The 20,797-nt window shown below is 35.0% G+C and overlaps 1 protein-coding gene across 2 annotated transcripts in view; it reads left to right on the top strand.

The window, feature by feature from the left end:
• The first annotated feature begins 170 nt into the window (after positions 1 to 170).
• LOC128232552 (Bardet-Biedl syndrome 2 protein homolog) overlaps positions 171 to 20,797 on the top strand; it is a 40,116-nt gene continuing 19,489 nt past the window's right edge. Inside the window, exons 1-14 of one of the 2 annotated variants that reach the window (XM_052946186.1) lie at positions 171 to 244; positions 4,909 to 5,032; positions 5,398 to 5,604; positions 6,147 to 6,272; positions 7,596 to 7,658; positions 8,112 to 8,189; positions 8,826 to 8,930; positions 9,953 to 10,039; positions 12,280 to 12,357; positions 12,759 to 12,816; positions 13,952 to 14,049; positions 18,704 to 18,871; positions 19,334 to 19,390; positions 19,905 to 19,938. In XM_052946186.1, coding sequence (XP_052802146.1) covers positions 4,916 to 5,032; positions 5,398 to 5,604; positions 6,147 to 6,272; positions 7,596 to 7,658; positions 8,112 to 8,189; positions 8,826 to 8,930; positions 9,953 to 10,039; positions 12,280 to 12,357; positions 12,759 to 12,816; positions 13,952 to 14,049; positions 18,704 to 18,871; positions 19,334 to 19,390; positions 19,905 to 19,938 — 1,276 coding nt within the window. In that variant the 5' untranslated portion in view covers positions 171 to 244; positions 4,909 to 4,915. Of the gene's footprint in view, positions 261 to 4,908; positions 5,033 to 5,397; positions 5,605 to 6,146; positions 6,273 to 7,595; positions 7,659 to 8,111; positions 8,190 to 8,825; positions 8,931 to 9,952; positions 10,040 to 12,279; positions 12,358 to 12,758; positions 12,817 to 13,951; positions 14,050 to 18,703; positions 18,872 to 19,333; positions 19,391 to 19,904; positions 19,939 to 20,797 lie in introns of both variants that reach the window. The other variant, XM_052946185.1, reaches the window with a different exon arrangement.

Genomic DNA, 20,797 nt, shown 5'->3' with positions numbered 1-20,797 from the left:
ATATTTGCTGCAGAGCTAATTTTTGTCATCGTAAAATGAAAAATAAAAATAAAATGTTTTAAATAGACCTGTGTTTTTTCATTACGACCAACTTTTTAATATTCTTGTTAATACACTATTTTTGCATGTTTTATTAATTGTTTAACAATTGTAAATCTTTCTAAAAATATCTCCGATTGACTTCCGCTAAAAAATTGTTTTGATTGCCGACCAAAGCGATTCTTCAGAAAATATTCATTTTAGGGTAAAAGTTGAAATAAGTACGTCATACTGTAAACGGTCATGCTAACCTAATGTTTTGTGTTTTGCATCATTTTAAATAATCCTATATGAATACTTCATTTATAATGCATAAGATAATGTACTTTTTATTTTTGTAAAGTTTGTGTGACAGTGAGTGAACTGTAGTGCACCAGTTAATTGTAACCACTGCCCCCCAGGTGCGGGGAATAGCGGGGGACTTCTTACTTTCGGTAAAATATGCGCCCTGTGGGGTGGTTAACAGATGGTAAAATCCCAGCCAAATGCCCCCGCAACCCAAGGGACCCTAGGTTAATTAGGCACATTCCCCGCTATATTTTTGCGAAGACATCAATTGAAATATGGTCTACATATATGACCCTATAACCTTGAGAATCCATTAACCGTGTAAGTCAAAACGATGCCAACTGTGTACATAAGCATAGTAGTCTACCTAAATGGCCGTCAACGAGTCTTTTGACGATGTTTTTACTGTGGCAGACTCAAGACGTGCACCATCCCAGCAAAAATTAGCAAACAGTCATTGCACAGAGAATCGTCACAGCCACAATTTTTAAATTATCTCTATTATAAATTCACATTTCTATGGAAATATTATTGCCTGCTTTTAAACACATATTTATTTATGTCATTATGCCAAAAAACATGATTGTTTATAAACTATCCTGATATCTATAAATCTGGGACAAATCTGATAGGTTGTGTACATGTATAATGGAACTCGTGACCACAAATATATTTATGTGAAAATAACGATTCTAATGACAAATTAATCCCAGTTTAGATCACTGCCGGGTATATATTGAACAACTTTGTCATTATTATTCAACATCAATGCATGATATTACTATAAATTCTTTCGCCTGGTGTTAATTGGTAAAGCGATGTAGCGTTACCGGGATACGTAAGAAATGTCAAAATAATAAAAAAATGTATACCTGACAGCTCATTATTGTAGCTAATATGCCTAGTACTAGTGTGTCATTTTCAGTGCATTTTTTTTCGAACTATATACTAGTTCCAATTTTAATAAGGCCGAAAAAAACAAACCTGCAAATCATAGACCAGTCTGGTTAACCTCAGTAACCTGCAAATTTTAAGAGCATATCCTCTTCAGCACCATGATGAAACATCTTGAACATCACAACAATCTTACAAATGCCCAACATGGTTTCTGCAAACAAAGATCTTTCGAAACACAGCTTACCATAGAAGACCTGGCAAAAGAACAAACTAATGTCATACTTTTAGATTTCTCTTAGGCATTTGACAAGGTGCGTCATCTCCGCCTTCTTCGTAAATTTGACTACTACAGCATATGGGGCACCTCTCACAATTGATCAAGGATTTCTTGAGCTTCATGACAGGACTCAACAGGGTCATCTTTGACGGTTCAACATCTAGTACAGCTCCTGTTCTTTCTGGAGTCCTCATGGTAGCGTATTAGGTCCATTGCTCTTCTTACTGTTCATCAATGACCTACCAGAATCCATCTCTAGTCAGTCTACAGTGCGCCTCTTTGTGGACAACTGTGTGCTGTATAGGAAGGTAAAAACAGCAAATGATATCAGTGCCCTCCAGGATGAACTTGACAATCTACAACAGTGGGAAGCAGACTGGATGATGGAATTCCATCCACAGAAGTGTCATTTATCACAAACAAAAGGAAAATTGTGGATATGCTTTATAACATCCATGGTCACACAATAGAATCAGTGGACTCTGCCAAGTATCTAGGACTGAACATACATATATAGAACCCTAAACTGGAATCAACATGTCAAAAACACAGTCAAGAAAGCTAACAACACCAGGACTTTCATATCCTTTGCTACAAGACACTCTACTGCCCAATATTGGAGTATAGAAGCATCATCTGGGATCCTCTTACCAAAAAGAACATTAGCAAAATTGAAATTGTCCAGCCCAGAGCAGCCAAATATATATGCATCTGAAGATCAGTGATAGGCCAACACCAGAAATTCCTGTTACCTTTCGCAAGAACCATGGTGTACCAACATTCCTTCTTTCCAGACGGTATCAGGTTGTAGAACTCCCTACGCCAGTCAATTGTTGACAGCGCCTCCTCTGACACTTTCAGATCAGGGTTGCAGGCCACATAGCTTCGATAAGTCATCGGTACTGTTTTTATCTGTTATTTTAACCTACACAAGATGTTCTTGGTTTGCACACGTAAGTTACTTTAATCATGGTATGACAACCTACCAGAGTTTTGACTGTTCCTGGAAGAATAAGAAGAGTATGTAAGTCCGAACAGTTTAGACAGTTTTTTTTAACAGTATCATTGCGAGTTTTGGTTGTAGTTACAGTCTTTGCCTTAACTTTTTTTCAGCACTTGTCCTTTTGGGCAAGTATTTGAAGAAAATCACTTGCCCGAAAAACAGTTTTACTTGCCCAAAATAAATAAAAAAAATCAAATTTAATAAACGTCCAAGTGTCAGGCAGACGCTTAGATGCTAATCAATTGAATACTACAAATGCTGAGAACATGGAATGCTGTGACGTCTCTCATTCATGCATAAATATACGAAAGCCAATATTTAAAATGTTCGTTCAGGATTTGTGAATTGTTTCTGAAGGAATTATGAAAATGGATTTAAATTTCGGAAAATTGCACTTGCCCGTTCGGGCAACCACCTGGGAATTTTTACTTGTCCGAAACAGCATTTACTTGTCCTGGGCTTTGGGCAACCCAGTTATGATGAAGACTGTAGTTACTACAAACTTGGCAGGAAACATGTTTGGTTTGAACTTCGGCATCTGCAAAAGTACATATTCACAAAATATTTTGATTCATGATTTATTTTATATGTATACATTAAATCACCCGTCATCTGATGGCATGGAGTATGTTGATCCTGATCGCTTTTAAAATGAATTTTAATCTAAAAAATAAATTGCTATTCCATAACTGTTGTGCTGTGAATGGGAATCATATCAATCAAAGTCAGAAGAAATTGAAGGAGTTGTGTCTCTTGCTTTGAAAATCTGATATATTTTTTTATGTGTGGCAATGATTCAATTTAAAATATAATGAGAAATAAAATGATAATTAACCAAAACATATTGGAAAGTGGATATCACAAATATATGATGAAAGCATAAGAGGAAAGATTAATAACAATTTATACCGTCTCTGTGGCCTAGAGGTTAAGGCGTCCGCCTACAGAGTGGAAGGTTTTGGGTTCGATCCCTAGTCACGTCATACCGAAAGATGTTAAAAGTTGGTACAAGTAGGTCTCTTGCCTAGCGCTTGGCATTTGATGCGTAGTGCTTGGAAAAATGGTGTAATTAGTACTGGTTTAACCCAGGAAAGTTTTACCCCATGTATTAGTGCTTTACACCAAGAACTTAAAGAACCAAGGAGTCTCTTCATAAAAGAGCTATAGTATCGCACCTGGACTTCCTTGTATCCCACCACTATTCCGAGTGCTGTCTCTTCAGCAAAAAAAAAAAAGAACCCCGTTGGAATTAAGTGCTTGCACTTTCATGGGTTATCCTTGACGGCAAGGTCTAAAGAAATACATACATACATACCAATGTAATAGCATAGTTGGCAATGCGAGTGCATCGTTATGTATAACAGTTACAGTAATTTATTTTTAACCAAAGACGGGTTTCAAAAATGTGCATGTGGTCTGTGATGTCTTTCTTCCACCCGCAACGTATTTACATTTAAGCTGCTTGGGACGTTGACAGGGAATTTAAGGATAATACTCACCTAAATTTGTTGAAACTTCGCAGTCATTGCTAAGGCAAGTGTCTGTATTGATCTAGATCATCCAATTAAAGATCAAGATAAACAAACACATGTTTTAACTTGTGATCGGTATTTATGAACTGCTCGGGTTATATAACTCAATATATATCAGTTGTTAAACTCAGTTAGTCAAAGTTTTGGGGTATGGTGACTCTTTCAGTCCAATGAGATAAATAAAATCATAAGATTGCCCCTATTAAATATTCTGCATATGGTGTGTTTAAAACACATGATTTAATGAAAACCTTGGAATTATAGTTTATTTGTGAATCATTTAGTCAGAGTTGTTTATTCTTTTAACAATAGGTCATAAATTAACAGATGACCCTGGATTGATATGCATTATGTAAACATGTTTGTTGTGCATGCAGTTACATACATGTATGAATCATATACCTAAATATATCTTGAATATTAATGGACATTGTTTATGCAAACAATGATAAAGTCTTACATTCACAGTAACAGAAATATTTTTATAAATAAGATCAGAATGTTCACAATCTTGATTCTCTAAAAGGGAAAAGATTTTTGTTGAAGCTGACATTTTTACATATTTTAATGAACCAAGCAGCAACTGGTAGATTTAGTATATCCAAACCTAATATTTAATTGTTGAAATTTTCGGTAAAATAGATCATTTTCTGTCATATTTAAAAATAATGCCAGGGCCTTCTTACAAGTTATGGAGAAGACACGAATTTCGGAGACCGGCCCTTTGGGAAGTAGCGGGGTATCCGCTTCGACAATGAACAGTTAAAAGGCCCAGAATAATTATCATTTGAGCTCTTGAGATGATTTATCAATGAAACAAGCAGACTGTTTTGATATTCACATAACTAAAGAAGAAATCTTTATTTTTTCAGGTGCAAGATGTTGGTTCCAATATTTACCCTTAACTTGAAGCATAAGGTCAACCCACATATGGTGACCATTGGAAAGTATGATGGCATTCATTGTTCACTGACGTGTGCAACTACGGCAGGAAAGGTAAAAATAATTTTAAACAATGTAATTTTTCTTCCAAGGAGAAATTGGGAAATTTTACTATTTTTTTTTTATATTTGTTTTTGGATTTGAAAAATGCCACTTCCATTGTTAGAAACAAAACAGCCAATATACATCATCATAATCTATTTGAGCTTTTATTGAACTTGTACATGTTAATGTTCAACTCACTGTTGCGCTGTATTGATCTTTGAATGCTTTTATTCTGATAAGTTTGTTACTTTTCCTTTTTTTTACGAAAAAAACCCACCTTGTGTGCTGTATTTATTTTATTCTTTTGAATGCTTCTCTTGTTATGATATTGTTCCTTTTTCTATTTTAATAATTACCTTTGACTATATCTGCAGGTTATAGTTCACAATCCCCACAACCGGCTACAAGAGGGTCGAGCCTCTGAAGGAGACATAGCTCTGCTGAGTATAAACCAGCAGGTGTCATCAGTATGCGCTGGTCGACTCAACCCTGGTGTGCCAAACGACGTCCTAGCTGTCGGCACTCAGACTAACCTCATGGCGTACGATATTGAGAAAAACAGGGATCTGTTCTATAAAGAGGTATGGGAGGTTTTGCTCGTATTAAAGTGATTCATTCACGTTTGATAAGGTCAGGCATCAAATGCTTTTATTTCGTGTGAAATGTGATCAATGATAATACTTACGTGAAAATGCTTTTTTTGGCCGAAAAAGAGTTATAACCCTCAAATAAGTATCTGCCAGATTCTGTTTGATGTTTGCTCATAAAAGTAAGTTAAATATATCAATTTTAAAAAAGTAAAAAAATAGTTGCAAACATAAAAAACTGAGAAGTCCTGCTTTTGGACAGCGGCAGTATGTTAGTATTTAGGCGAGCCTTATGCGATTCTATGCAAAGATTATGTTGTTTTGGAAATGACTTTGTTCAAATTGTGTCTTGTCTGTGCTTAAGATTGATTAGCACATGTGTGTGAACAGACGAAAAATTCAAAACAGTTGAAGATATAAATTTGGTATTTTCACTGTTTGAAACAGTGAAATATCAATTCTATTTCACTGATAAATCTGATCTCTATAAACCATCACAAAACATATGATAATAAATTCTCTTTTTCCTCTTGCAGACATCAGATGGGTCCAATGCTATTGCAATTGGTGAGCTGGGAAACATCGAGGGAACCATGGTCATCGTGGGCGGAAACTGCTCCATTCAGGGTTACGATGTCGAGGGCAACGAAAACTTCTGGACTGTTAGCATTATTTTGCTTTTTTATGCCCCTGAAGGTGGGCATATTAAAATCGCACCGTCCGTCCGTCCGTCCGTCCGTCCGTCCGGCCGGCCGGCCGGCTCTATAACTTTCCCTTGTATGGACAGATTTTAAAATAACTTGCCACATGTGTTCCACATACCAAGACGACGTGTGGCGTGCAAGACTCGTGTCCCTACCTCAAAGGTCAAGGTCACACTTAGTGTTTATTCACAATGGAGTGCTGCATATAAGGACATAGAGTATAGGTTGTCGTGTCCGGGCTGTAACTTTCTCTTGTCTGGACAGATTTTAAAATAACTTGCCGCATGTGTTCCACATACCAAGACGACGTGTCGCGTGCAAGACCCGTGTCCCTACCTCAAAGGTCAAGGTCACACTTAGTGTTTATTCACAATGGAGTGCTGCATATAAGGACATAGACTATAGGTTGTCGTGTCAGGGCTGTAACTTTCCCTTGTATGGACAGATTTTAAAATTACTTGCCAAATGTGTTCCACAAAACAAGATGACGTGTCGCGTGCAAGACCCGTGTCCCTACGTCAAAGGTCAAGGTCACACTTAGTGTTTATTCACAATGGAGTGCTGCATATAAGGACATAGACTATAGGTTGTCGTGTCCGGGCTGTAACTTTCCCTTGTATGGACAGATTTTAAAATAACTTGCCAAATGTGTTCCACATACCAAGACTACGTGTCGCGTGCAAGACCTGTGTCCCTACCTCTAAGGTCAAGGTCACACTTAGTGTTTATTCACAATGGAATGCTGCATATAAGGATATAGAGTATAGGTTGTCGTGTCCGGGCTGTAACTTTCTCTTGTTGCTGTCTGTTTTTTTGATAAGCTAAAAAAGTTATGGTACGTGAGATATTTCATAGTTACGGCACCTTCAACACCAAGTATTATGATTATACACAAGCGCTTTACTAGCCTTTAGCTCGAGTCTTTAATGCCAATCATGTGGGTTGTTTCTGACATTGCTGTTTTAAACCATGCTGTCAAGGACAACTTTCATTAATTACTGTGTAATATAAGTGAATAGCATTGTAATCTATCCGCACGATAGTTATAAAACTGTTTCGCAGACATTTCAATTTATGTGTAGATGAAAACAAAGGAAACACCTTCATACATGGTTGCATGGACCAATTTCTGCGTGACAAATTATTGAATAGAATAAATCATATTTACATAAAAAATGAAAGAAAACCTTCATTATGTTAAAAAGAAAATCCTGTGTGCAGTAAAAAAGGAACTGTACGTTAAGTCATTACCATACATGTATATATCTCTGCTGTTTGCAGGTGACAGGAGACAATGTTTGTTCCCTGGCCTTGTTGGACTTCACCGGGAATGGACAGAATGAGGTAAGGATAATTTAAGTGTATAAAGTTTATAGTTTCTTTCCCAGCATATGATTAAAATTATTGCCTTTTTGACTATAAATTTTATTGATTGACTTGAAATTAGGTGTTTAAGTTTTTTTTCCCTGTGTAATTAATATTAAGATTTATTTACCCAGTTGTTCTAAATACCATTTTTCTCATGCATATTGACTTATCCTAGCATATTGTCTATCCCAGCATACTGTGTATCCTAGAATTTGTCTTTCCTAGCATATTTTCAATCCTAGCATATTTTTATACTTGGGTAAGATCTACAGTATTTTTTTTTTTCTTAATTTTTTGAAAATCAAAACTTTTCGAAAATTAAATAAAAAATGTAACCTTTCATTTGATGAATTTCAGAGCTGTTTTTTGTTTATTGGTCACTATAGCTAACCTTGTGGCCAAACTTTACTTTGAAAATTATTGTTTCAGCTCGTTGTTGGCTCAGAAGATTACGACATTCGAGTTTTCAAGGAAGATGAAATTATATCTGAAATGACTGAAACTGAGGTAAGATTTTACACAGATTTTGCACTTCTGTTTGCCAAAAATAATGTCATTTTGAGGTTATGAAGCATTGAAAAGGGAAGGTGTTCATTTGCCCCAAATCTGCTATAACCTATGATGTTTTTTTAGAACATCGAGTCATTGGCAATAATGGATGTGCAGGTATCAGGGGAAAAATTCAGATAATTTAAACGAAACTTAAAGTCTAAGATTGGTGTGCCTACCAATAAAAATTGACAGTTCAAAACAGGCAAAATTCTGAATGCTTAAGTGGTTGGTAGACTTCTTACACAAATTCAGAAGTGTTTGCAATGTTAACATGTCTGTTCTTGGCAGTAAAACATGATTCGTCTTCGATGCATACTTGCAACAGGAATGTGTCTTGTTAACCTGATTGACAATCGTATTTCATTGAGTTTATTTTCAACTTATAGACCTGTTACACGTGTTGGAAAAGAAAAACTTGCTGAAACTTTTATATACATGTAAAGGTACATGTCGATAAAATTTCTACATAATCACAACAGATTTGGGTTTTGAGTTCAATTCAAGGAAAGCAGTATGATTGTAAAATTTGCTTCAAAATCATGAAAATGATCAAATATGTTTCATGTCTGAAGAAAATCTGATGTATTTTAGGCGATTACTTGCCTGTGTCCAATGGAGAACAGCAAGTTTGGGTATGCTCTGGCCAACGGCACTGTAGGGGTTTACGACAGAACTGCAAGATTCTGGAGAATAAAGGTACGATTTCATGACTTTTTGTGGGAAATTAACAAGGTCTTACTTGTTGTTTGGAATATTTTTTACTTTTTCTGTAAGGTGACTATATATTAATTGATAGATTTTTTCCCTGCCCTCCTTTCCTTTTTCTGCCACACCTTAAATTTTATTGACTCAAATAAAAATGTCTATCTTGGTCTGTATTTGTGTATCAGTCTGGTACTGTCCGGGAACAGTGTCAATAAAAGGAGAATTGTTACAATCATATCTGTGGTTTGTATATAGTCCCTTATGCATTAAGAAAGAACATGAACTCATATTCAATGGTAAACCAGTTATTTAAAAAAAAATAAAGTTTAAAAACTGGCCCTTGCACCCATTTAAAAAAAAAATGATGAAAACTTAGCAACTAATTTATATTGGCTAAACCATTTTGTTCTTGATATTGGATGGTTCATACATTGTATTGATATTTATAGAATAAATTACTTGTACCCTGCAGTAACTATTTTTTGGTCTAGAAAGTAAATCTATAATCTAGGAATATATGTATATTTCATGTGTTACACAGTGTTAGGCGTAATTATCAGATGACAAATCAGATGAATTAAAATCTAAGATATTTTGGTGTGTCACTAGGTCTGACCCCAGGGCGTGTGTAAAAACAGGTAACCAGGCAGGGTTTTTTTGCATATCAAAAGCTTAAAATTCAAATATTGTAATAAATTTTGTATAAATATGCATTATTTTAACTGTGCCCTTCTAAATGACCATACTTTTATGTATTATTATCCATTTGAACATTTTTTGCAATTTGGGCAGAGTTGTCTTGCCCAGGGTGGGTAAATCAGATATTTCCAGGCGCAGTAGAAGTAAGAAAACATGTATTCTGTTTTGCAAGAATTAGCATTCCGCATGATAAATGTTTGCTATGAATTAAGCAGTTAATACTTAGACTGCACAGTTTTGTTATTAACATGATTGCCTGTGAATCTATTCATAATTTATCAGTCATGTATAATAAAATGCTGACAATATTTCAGTCGAAGAACCAGGCTGTGACGATCAACAGTTTTGATCTGGACTCGGATGGCGTTCCGGAGCTCATTACGGGATGGAGTAACGGAAAGGTTAATATGTTCGTTAATATATGGAGTAAACATACTGATAGATTAATATGTGGAGTGAAAAGTTAATACCAATATGGTCAAAAATATTTCGGGTGAAATACTAATAAGTGCAGAATTACGTGATATTTTATCTATCATTCTTATCCACAGATTACACTGTACATACTGAAATGTTCTCATTCATTGTTTTAAATGACCATACAGTCCCGCATATATTTATAATGTTTAAAGTTTTGTTCTGCCGATGACCAGGTGAATATAAGAATTAGGAGTGTGACACAATACACCAATGTGTACAGTGGTATATAGCAATACAAAGCAATGTTGCGAGATGCGTATTTGGTATTCTGCAATACAAAGCAATTTTACGCCATATGTATCAAAGAATACTGCAATACAAAGCAAGGTACTGCGATATGTATTGCTCTATATGGCAATACAAAGAGATGTACCAAGATATGTTTCACAGTAAACTTCAATACTTAGTGATGTCATACATGCCATATCCCCTGGCGGGGGTGGGGAATTCCCCAGAATTTTGATCCATATTCCTGGTATTAAGGCGGGAGATAAAAAATCCCCCTCATTTTTTTTTTTAGAGAGATTTTACATCAGGCAATAATGACAAAGTGAAACCACAATATGTGAGTGAAACTGAATGTAAATAAACAACTCCGCAATGGTGAAATGACTGTTTAAATAAGGTGTGATAAATGCCAAAAGGATTTTTTTTATAATTTGTAGTAATGATCAAAGGCAAAGAAATATTACTAGTTTGGAAAAGGAAGAAATTGATAATGTCTAATCCATTCTCTTATTGTCTGAACGTCGTTATAGTTGATAGTATTAATCAGAATTTTTTAAAAGACTTTGGAGGAAGGTAAATTTAATTTAATTGTCTCGAAAACATGTTTCCAATGACATATGTTGTTCTGCAGTACAGAACAGTGCATTACAGTATGACATGACTGTGTATCATAAGATTATGATAAATTATGACATGAAATAATTTTGTATAATAAAAAAGTTAAAGGATTTCATAGCAAAATATATGTGAATACTTTTTTTCGTACATGCATGGATGAACATTGATATATATATGGCGCTATGTATTGCTGTCATATTTATTTCATATTCATTTCAGTCTTGGACTAGAAACATGACTAAAATCAACTATATTATAAACATTGAAACACTCAAATATAGGAATGCAAATGACTGTCTCAGAAAACAGTTTGCTCAATTACTTCAAGAATGGAAAGTAACAGGCAAATATCAGATACAGGTGCACTGATGTTGTACAGCCGTACAGTGTCATTTTGCTTCGTACCGCACAAAACTGGTATACCAGTATATCGTGATACATCTACATCAAAACATGGCCTTAGTTAACCATCCTTATTTCCTGTTATCTCCTTGGACTATTGTTACATTTATCTGCTGTCTGCCACTCATTTGTTTGTTTTGCCTGTGATATTATTTTATCACCTGTTGCTCCCAGTTTTGAGCCATGCATGTTTCGTTCTCTTAAGAGTTTGTGAAAGCTGTCTGACCCACCAGTTAAGTCTGGTTTAATGTTGCAAAAGTTGTTATACACTAGGGTCAGACTTTATAAAACATGTTAAATTTTTTCATACTTAATTCCTAAGGCCTCTTGGTCACCTGACAAAAACAGACATCAGCTCGAATTTCAGCTCCATTCTTTAAGCATTCAAGTCTATTTTTCCCTACCCCCCAAAAAAAACAACAACAACACACAACAAAACAAACAAACTCAAACCAATTTAAACCAAAAAGATTCCCTAGTTTTAGAGTTTAACAAGAAGTATTATTGTACTTGTTTTCTGGTATTTGACAGCTCTTATTAAAATCAGTAATTCAATGATCTTTTTATTAAATTTGTGTAATAACAATCATATTTGTCAGAGCGGTTCATTGCTATGTATTGCTGTATACTGTGATAGACATACATGTGTAACACCTCCAATGTTCCACTTTATAAATGATTAACATTTACACTATTTAAGACAATGAATTATTATTATTTTTTCTTAGGGTATAATGAACTTGCAGTTGGTTTATGTGAAAGTAACATGGCAAAATGCCATTAATTTTTCCAATATTGACTAAGGGCCTTTTTCCAAAACAGCTGGGACCCCCCCCCCTCCCCCCCTCCCTGTATGCGCAGTAAGTTACACGTATGATCTTGCCATGAAGTAATTTTTTCCTCAATATCACAGATTGATGCGCGCAGCGACAGGACAGGGGAGGTCATCTTCAAAGACAACTTTCAAAATGCAGTGGCAGGGGTCGTGCAGGTAAAAGATTAGAGAGGTTACAAAATGCTTCTAGTATGTGTACTATTTGTATGACTTGTACGTATACTAGTGAACTACTTTTGTGTGACTTTTACTTGAACTTGTAAGAGTACAGTACTTAGTAAAATTAGTGAAACTGCTGTTTCATCTTATTGTCAGAACAATGTTGGTTAATTCCTGTAAACTTGTTTGTTGGCACGTTCTAAAAATGACAGCTACAAAAAAGGTATTGTAATGGTTAATATTTTGAGATATATCATATGTTCTGTGTGAGCATTTTTTTCCTCTTTTAAAAAAAATGCAGAATTTCGATCCGTGTGGCATGGCATTCATATACTGTTCATGATGTGGGCCAGTGTTGTTTAATTTATGCATTTTAACTTACTTGTTACGTGTTACAGGGTGACTACCGACACGATGGCGGACAGCAGCTTATCTGCGTTTCTATTGAGGGAGAAGGTAAATAATACCAGAAAATGTCTAGAAATTACATGGGGTCACCCAGTATTAAAATTTAGCATTATTTTGGGCCTTCAGAAATGATTATTTTAAATTATAAAATAATAAAAATGCCACAAAAAATGAATTATTTTGTATGTTTTAATTTCTTGCTTAGGGTGATTGTCATGTCGTATCATTTTATTAAGAATAGATGACATATTTCTTACACATTTCTTACTGCATTCATATTGTCTGTTTCAAACGGCCCAATTGCTTAAAATACTTTTATTTATTGATTCATGTCCCATAAAAAATTATAAAGGTTCTGTGTTAGGATAAAAACTAAAATTAGTTTGAATATTGATACATTAATAATGTTTGTAATTTCAAAAATGTTCTTTCGTTTTGACCTTGTGTGTGTGTAACATCAAATTATTGTTTACAAAATGAGCAATACATGGTCTAACTTGTAAACATGCATCCTACATAACTTTAGTGATATATCATCATGACAATTTTAGTTATAGAGCTGAAATACCCAATAACACAATAAAAGCAAATGCATGTCTGAAGGCTCAATATTGCTTGATGTAGATCACACGTTCACAATGACAATATCCATCTGTGAAACGAGTCCCATTACTTTTGCAAAATGATTCTTAAGTTATGCCCCTTGACTGATGGCTTACCATTGTTACACTAAAAAATCATTCATTACGATTTCTTTTGTAACAAGAGTATCGCTAGAAGTGATGGATACTCCCCATATGCCTATTTACTATGAAAAGGCAGAACTTGTAATACAATGGGCTGGTTGAAGGTTGTAGCATTATTATACACATGTTGGAAAAATTCATTACATGGAAAGATATGGGCAGGTTTGAGAGATAAATTTTAAAGTAAGTTTCAAGTAATATAATAAAAAAGCAACACTAGCGTGAATATGAATCTTCAAACATTTTATGTCAATGCCATTTATCTATAAACTAAGTTTCATTTGAAAAACTAGAATATTCCAAGATATGGCCTGAACAAGCCCCCTATTTTTGAATGACAATTTTCAGGTTAAATGCAAGGCAGTGACAATATGCTTCTCCCTGCAGGGATCATAAAAATCCTGATATCAACTATAGAATAATAACTTCCGCTTCAGTGCGAGGGTATAACCCTGCCTCAGAAGAAATGCGGGGAAATCTGATGGACACAAATCTCGAACAAGAGACGATCAGAGAGCTGAGTCAGCGTAAACAGGTACTGTTATAGCATGGTATAATTATGCTGTCTTTTTTTAGCTCACCTGAGCACAAAGTGCTCAATGTGAGCTATTGTGATCGCCCTGTGTTCGTCGTAGTCGTCGTCGTCCGTTGTCAACAATTTGACTGTTAACTCTTTAGAGGTCATAATTTGGGCACAATCTTAATGAAACTTGGTCAGAATGTTACCCTCAATAAAATCTTGGATGAGTTTAATATTGGGTCTTCTGGGGTTAAAAACTAGGTCACCGTGTCAAATTAAAGGAAAAGCTTGTTGACACTAGCTTATTTGTGGGTCTGATTCCTTAATGGAGCTATCAAGGGAACTAGCTTATTTGTGGGTCTGATTCCTTAATGGAGCTATCAAGGGAACTGGCTTATTTGTGGGTCTGATTCCTTAATGGAGCTATCAAGGGAACTAGCTTATTTGTGGGTCTGATTCCTTAATGGAGCTATCATGGGAACTAGCTTATTTGTGGGTCTGATTCCTTAATAGAGCTACCAGGGAACTAGCTTATTTGTGGGTCTGATTCCTTAATGGAGCTATCAAGGGAACTGGCTTATTTGTGGGTCTGATTCCTTAATGGAGCTATCAAGGGAACTAGCTTATTTGTGGGTCTGATTCCTTAATGGAGCTATCATGGGAACTAGCTTATTTGTGGGTCTGGTTCCTTAATAGAGCTACCAGGGAACTAGCTTATTTGTGGGTCTGATTCCTTAATGGAGCTATCATGGGAACTAGCTTATTTGTGGGTCTGATTCCTTAATGGAGCTATCAAGGGAACTAGCTTATTTGTGGGTCTGATTCCTTAATGGAGCTATCATGGGAACTAGCTTATTTGTGGGTCTGATTCCTTAATAGAGCTACCAGGGAACTAGCTTATTTGTGGGTCTGATTCCTTAATGGAGCTATCAAGGGAACTGGCTTATTTGTGGGTCTGATTCCTTAATGGAGCTATCAAGGGAACTAGCTTATTTGTGGGTCTGATTCCTTAATGGAGCTATCATGGGAACTAGCTTATTTGTGGGTCTGGTTCCTTAATAGAGCTACCAGGGAACTAGCTTATTTGTGGGTCTGATTCCTTAATGGAGCTATCAAGGGAACTAGCTTATTTGTGGGTCTGATTCCTTAATGGAGCTATCATGGGAACTAGCTTATTTGTGGGTCTGATTCCTTAATAGAGCTACCAGGGAACTAGCTTATTTGTGGGTCTGATTCCTTAATGGAGCTATCAAGGGAACTAGCTTATTTGTGGGTCTGATTCCTTAATGGAGCTATCAAGGGAACTAGCTTATTTGTGGGTCTGATTCCTTAATGGAGCTATCAAGGGAACTAGCTTATTTGTGGGTCTGATTCCTTAATGGAGCTATCAAGGGAACTAGCTTATTTGTGGGTCTGATTCCTTAATGGAGCTATCAAGGGAACTGGCTTATTTGTGGGTCTGATTCCTTAATGGAGCTATCAAGGGAACTAGCTTATTTGTGGGTCTGATTCCTTAATGGAGCTATCAAGGGAACTAGCTTATTTGTGGGTCTGATTCCTTAATGGAGCTATCAAGGGAACTAGCTTATTTGTGGGTCTGATTCCTTAATGGAGCTATCATGGGAACTAGCTTATTTGTGGGTCTGATTCCTTAATGGAGCTATCATGGGAACTAGCTTATTTGTGGGTCTGATTCCTTAATAGAGCTACCAGGGAACTAGCTTATTTGTGGTTCTGATTCCTTAATGGAGCTATCATGGGAACTAGCTTATTTGTGGGTCTGATTCCTTAATGGAGCTATCAAGGGAACTAAAAAAACTAGCTTAGTTGTGGGTCTGATTCCTTAAAATGATATTATAATTTATTTATTTTTGTATATGCACCAGTCTGAAACTTTTTGCCACTTTGTTATTTTTGTCCGATGAATGAACACCGGATATATGAAAGCGTTTCTTGTTCCAAGAATTAACTTCAGATATATTTAAGTGCAAATATACAGATATTTCTGGAAAATGTAACACACCTATTTACAGATAATTCTCAGTCCAAACCATTTGTGTTATTGTATAATTCCTCTTCACAGAGCAGGGATAGTATTTATATGACGGATGATATCTTGTACTTTGGCTAAAGAAATGAAATTGGCTGGGAGTTGCAAGGTAGTTTATATTTTCAGTCACTTAAGGTGAGAATATACTGTCATGAATTTGCCCAATATTGTTTGATAAGGAAATCTACAATTTTTATTTGTTAATTTATGAGATCATTTTATCGAGGGATTAGTTTAAAAGAAACATGTTATTCATAAAAATAAGCTTGCTAAATGAAGATTCCAAGAAAGTCTTATTCAGTATAATGGTTTATCTTCTGCTTTGGGTAAGGGCTTAAGCCTTTTATAGTTACTGCGGGGAAACTGTCCTAAATCTCTGATCGGAATGAATGAACACCAGATATATTAAAGCGCAAAGATAAAAATATTTCTGGAAAATGTATACACTTGTTCACAGTTCATACTCAGTTAAAGTAAGCTCCAGTGATTTGCATTAGATAATTTATCACATTTTTTCTTGCGTTTATGCTGAGTTAATGCAGAAGAGCGCGCTAGCGCTTCTTGCTAATATGCTCGCTTGCCATGCTACTGCATCCATGCAACAAAATTGCAAAAACATATCATCACTTGTATTAAAAAATTGCAGTATATTCTGCAATTGAATATTTGTTCTTTAAGAAATGTAACCAACAATAAAAGTTTTTATGAAAGAACAGCTGATATTTGTAACTTCGTTTATCATTGGTTAAATGACTTTGAGCTAATCCAATCCGAGCGCAATATTGAAATAAACAATGAATCATAACTCCTTGTGGGTTATACAATGTGAACGTCACGTTTTTTCTATACAAAGGACTAGGCAATTGTAAATATTGTTGAATAATTACCCTCCACAAAGTAGAGATTAGCATTTATATGGCATATCATAACCTTTTCTTTTGCTATTTTATGAAAATAAAATGAGTTGGAGGTGCAAGGTGGTTTATAACTATAAAATGTAGTCAGGTGAAAATATATTGTTGTGAATATGCCATATATGGATTCATAAAGAAATCAACAACTTTATGTGTTAATTTTTGTGATCATTTTGCGGGCGATGACATTTCAAGTTGTAAAAACATGTTATTCATAATAAATAGTTTGCTGAATAAAGATTCCAGGAAAGTCTTATTCAATATACAGGTTTATCTCCTGCTTTGTGGAGGGCCTTGAGCCTTTTAGAGTTATTGTGGGAAAACTTTTTTCTGTTGTGATCATTTTGCGGGGATGAGATTTCAAATTGTAAAAACATGTTATTTAGTAAAAATAGCTCGCTGAATTAATAAGATTCCAGGGATGTCTTATTCAATATACAGGTTTATCTCCTGCTTTGGGGAAGGCCTTTAGCTGTTTACATTTACTGTGGGGAAACTTGTTTGAATTTATGTTCGGAAATAAATCCCAGTGCCCGCCTCAAACATAAGGGGTTGTCCATCAATATGCCCCAATTTCTCAAAACTTTTTATTATAATGAGTTTATCAGGCTTAAATTGCTTTTTTTTCATGAGCAAAATTATTTCTGACTTATACTTGTTTTTATTGAATGAAAATTATTTTAACCTGTAATTAGACAGATAACTTCAATAAAGTGTCGAAAATCTTTTAAAGATGTAAATATTACACAAGTTATAAAAGCAGACATGTGAACCTCTGGCAATGTCAGAGAGGTAGATTTGGGTCTCCAAGTCGGTAGATTGGGTTCAATGGCGGTAGAATTTCTAAATCCCTTTCATTTTCAGTAAAAAACAATGATGGATACAATGTAATTGATGGTTGTTACTATTTTTAGATTTTCTGAAAATACGCATAAAATACGTCATGGTTCAGGCTCTTGTCAAATGTCGATGTTTTTGATTGTAAAACAGAACAGAGAAGGAATATTACATCTGGCTAGTGAAAACTGATGTTTATAATTATTATATTATAAGTGTATCATAGCAGACGACTGCAAAATTGTGAATGTTAATTTTCGCGCCAAGATGTCGTAAAATTTTCTACATTGATTGAGAATACGGTAATAAATAAAACTTTGGGAATGTTATTTCTATCCAGTAATGTTTTGATCAAAGCATTTAAATCTATGTCTTAAGATTAACAAAGAATATTGTTTAGTATGATGCCAATTAACAAAGAATGCTGAATAGTAGGATGCCGGTCTTTAGTGCCGTTACATAGCAACGATCTCGGCTGAGGTATCAAGTTATTTGACAGGTTGTTTATTGCACCATTTCCTTATTTAAAGTGACAGATAATGGGGTATTTAAGCATGGTTGATAGAATTGTGAGGGTTTTCAAATGAAATATTAAGGCCAAACATTGTTAAGATTATTTTTTTCAAGTGTGGTAGTTTTCGTCCAGTGAGCGGTAGAGTGGTAGGGGGGTCTCAAAAGTGGTAGATTTTTCCTACTGCCGGTAGAGTTCACATGTCTGATAAAAGAAACAATATGTGAGCTTAGCTTAATCCTATTAGCCCTTAAAATTTAATATTATTACCAATAACTCGATAAACTGTCAAGCTTATTTGTAGGTCGGATACCTTAAAGTCCTATTATTGAAGTGAAACATCCTTACATTTTCTAGAACCTGATGATGGAGTTGAATAACTATGAGGAAAACCAGAAAGCGGGAGAGGCAGCATCAGGAGTACTCGCAACGAGATCGTCGCAGGCACGAGGGGGGCAAATTTCTGCAGAGAGACCGTTCCCGCCTGGTGTCGAGTATGAACAGTCGTCAATGGGGGTTATTCCTGTGAGTAATAAACTTGCTGCACGAACAGACTGAAACCTAAGATGCAATATCATCTAAGTAGCAATATCATATAAAGCTTACAAGAGGATATAGGTTCTAAAGCGTTCAAAAATTTATGTTTTATGGTTAAACGTTACTTACGCTTTACGAAAATGAAATTTTTTAGTTTTCCTGCATCTTCATGTTTAAGTCATTGGACTTATAGGATCAAAACAAAAAAATGCATATGATTTAGGTACGGATAAAAAAATATAAGCGTTGTAAATGTGTGTTTTTTTATCTATGTGGCCACAAATTCCACAGTTAAAAAAAATGCAAAAATATTGCTTATGTTTTCTATCTGTACTTATTTATATGGGAAAACTATTGATTAATGACCAATAAATGTGTTGGCTTTGCTGTTGTTAAATTTTCTTTCAGAATGATCACTTGAGATAACTTTGATGGTGCTGTTTTTTTCAGGCTTCTACACAGCTTCAGACAACATTATCTGTCATTCCCGGGGATGAAAAACAGTCGGTTAGTTTATATCTATGATTCATTTCAAAAATCTTAAACTGACAAAAGTCTTAATGCTTTCTTTCATGTGTAGTTCCCAGTAAAGAACTTTTAAGATACTCTTTAGATACTAAAATGTTCATTCATCCTGGCTTCAAAAGTGTGATTGTAATTTAGTGCAATTTTAAAGGGATTGGCTAACAGGATTTTTGTTAATGAGCTGGCAGATACTCAAGTAAGTCAATTTTCAAGGATGATACTAACATGGGCCTGCATCATTCAAGGATTGTAGTCATAACTTACATCATTTCTTCAACTTTTTTTTTTACTTTTTTCCCACTTGAATATTGGCTTATTTTGAAGTCATACAAGTATATAGAAAATTAATGACCATAAGATATTAAGATAATTTCAACTTTTGATTATAAGGCACAAATCTTGTTTTGGCTCAAAAGTTTTATTCTTAAGTTATTTAAATTATATTTATATTATGTAAAATTTTCCTTTTAAAAGAGATCTGTTTTTCCACTTTCAGGCCCACGTTGAACTGCTGGTGGCAACTACAAATGGTAGATATATAACTAACACTTTAACATGGTCACCCAAATTTATAGAAACTGAAAGTCTGACTTATAGCATCGTCAAATACCTCCTATGCATTTCTGCACAATGCTTGTTTGTGTACTATGGGTGATTTGGCTAAGAAATACCTCGTAATCATGAATAATTAATTAAGCAGTTTCATTTGTTTCGCAGGGTAACCTCTCTAGAAATCTACATATGCACTCATATTAATGTTTTCCCATAGAAAAAGTATTCTGATGAAAGCTCAAATTGAACTCGGTCTGCCTGATCACTGCAAATTTTAAACCACTTAGACCACTCGCCTGCGGAGACAACTGACAGTATAGGGTTATTGAAGAGTATTTAATAGTATAATGTAATTTCATTGGAAGAAGAATTGTCTTCCCTGCCTCATGCATATTCATATGAACATTATTTTGTCAGTCAATTTCCCAAGGTCTGTGTGAAGTGTAATGGAGGAAAGTACCATGGTTGCCTTCGATGGCTTTTTGGTAGTTTTGTAGTGCTTATTCTATGTTCTGGTAGTAGACTTCCAAAATTGTTAAATCCGGATCAATGCATGAAATTGTTTAATATTTGGACTGATTGATATCACCACAGTTGGCATCAACTGCCGTGTTGAGCCTGTACAATGGCGTCACAATGTAGTTATTAATATTTTTATTCTAGAACTTTGTTATCATTTAGTTAGTGATGTTTACTAAGTGACAGTTTATGTTAATTTTTGGTCTTCTAAACATTAAATTATCATATAGAAGACCAAAACACTCTCGGGTTGGGATGAACCTAAATTCTTACACAAGTTGCCATGGAATATTCTTATAATCTTAATTTTCGTACTTT

The sequence above is a fragment of the Mya arenaria genome, chromosome 4 (assembly GCF_026914265.1).
Source record: "Mya arenaria isolate MELC-2E11 chromosome 4, ASM2691426v1".
NCBI classification, from domain to species: domain Eukaryota; kingdom Metazoa; phylum Mollusca; class Bivalvia; order Myida; family Myidae; genus Mya; species Mya arenaria.
This window is presented reverse-complemented; position numbering and strand designations above follow the sequence as displayed.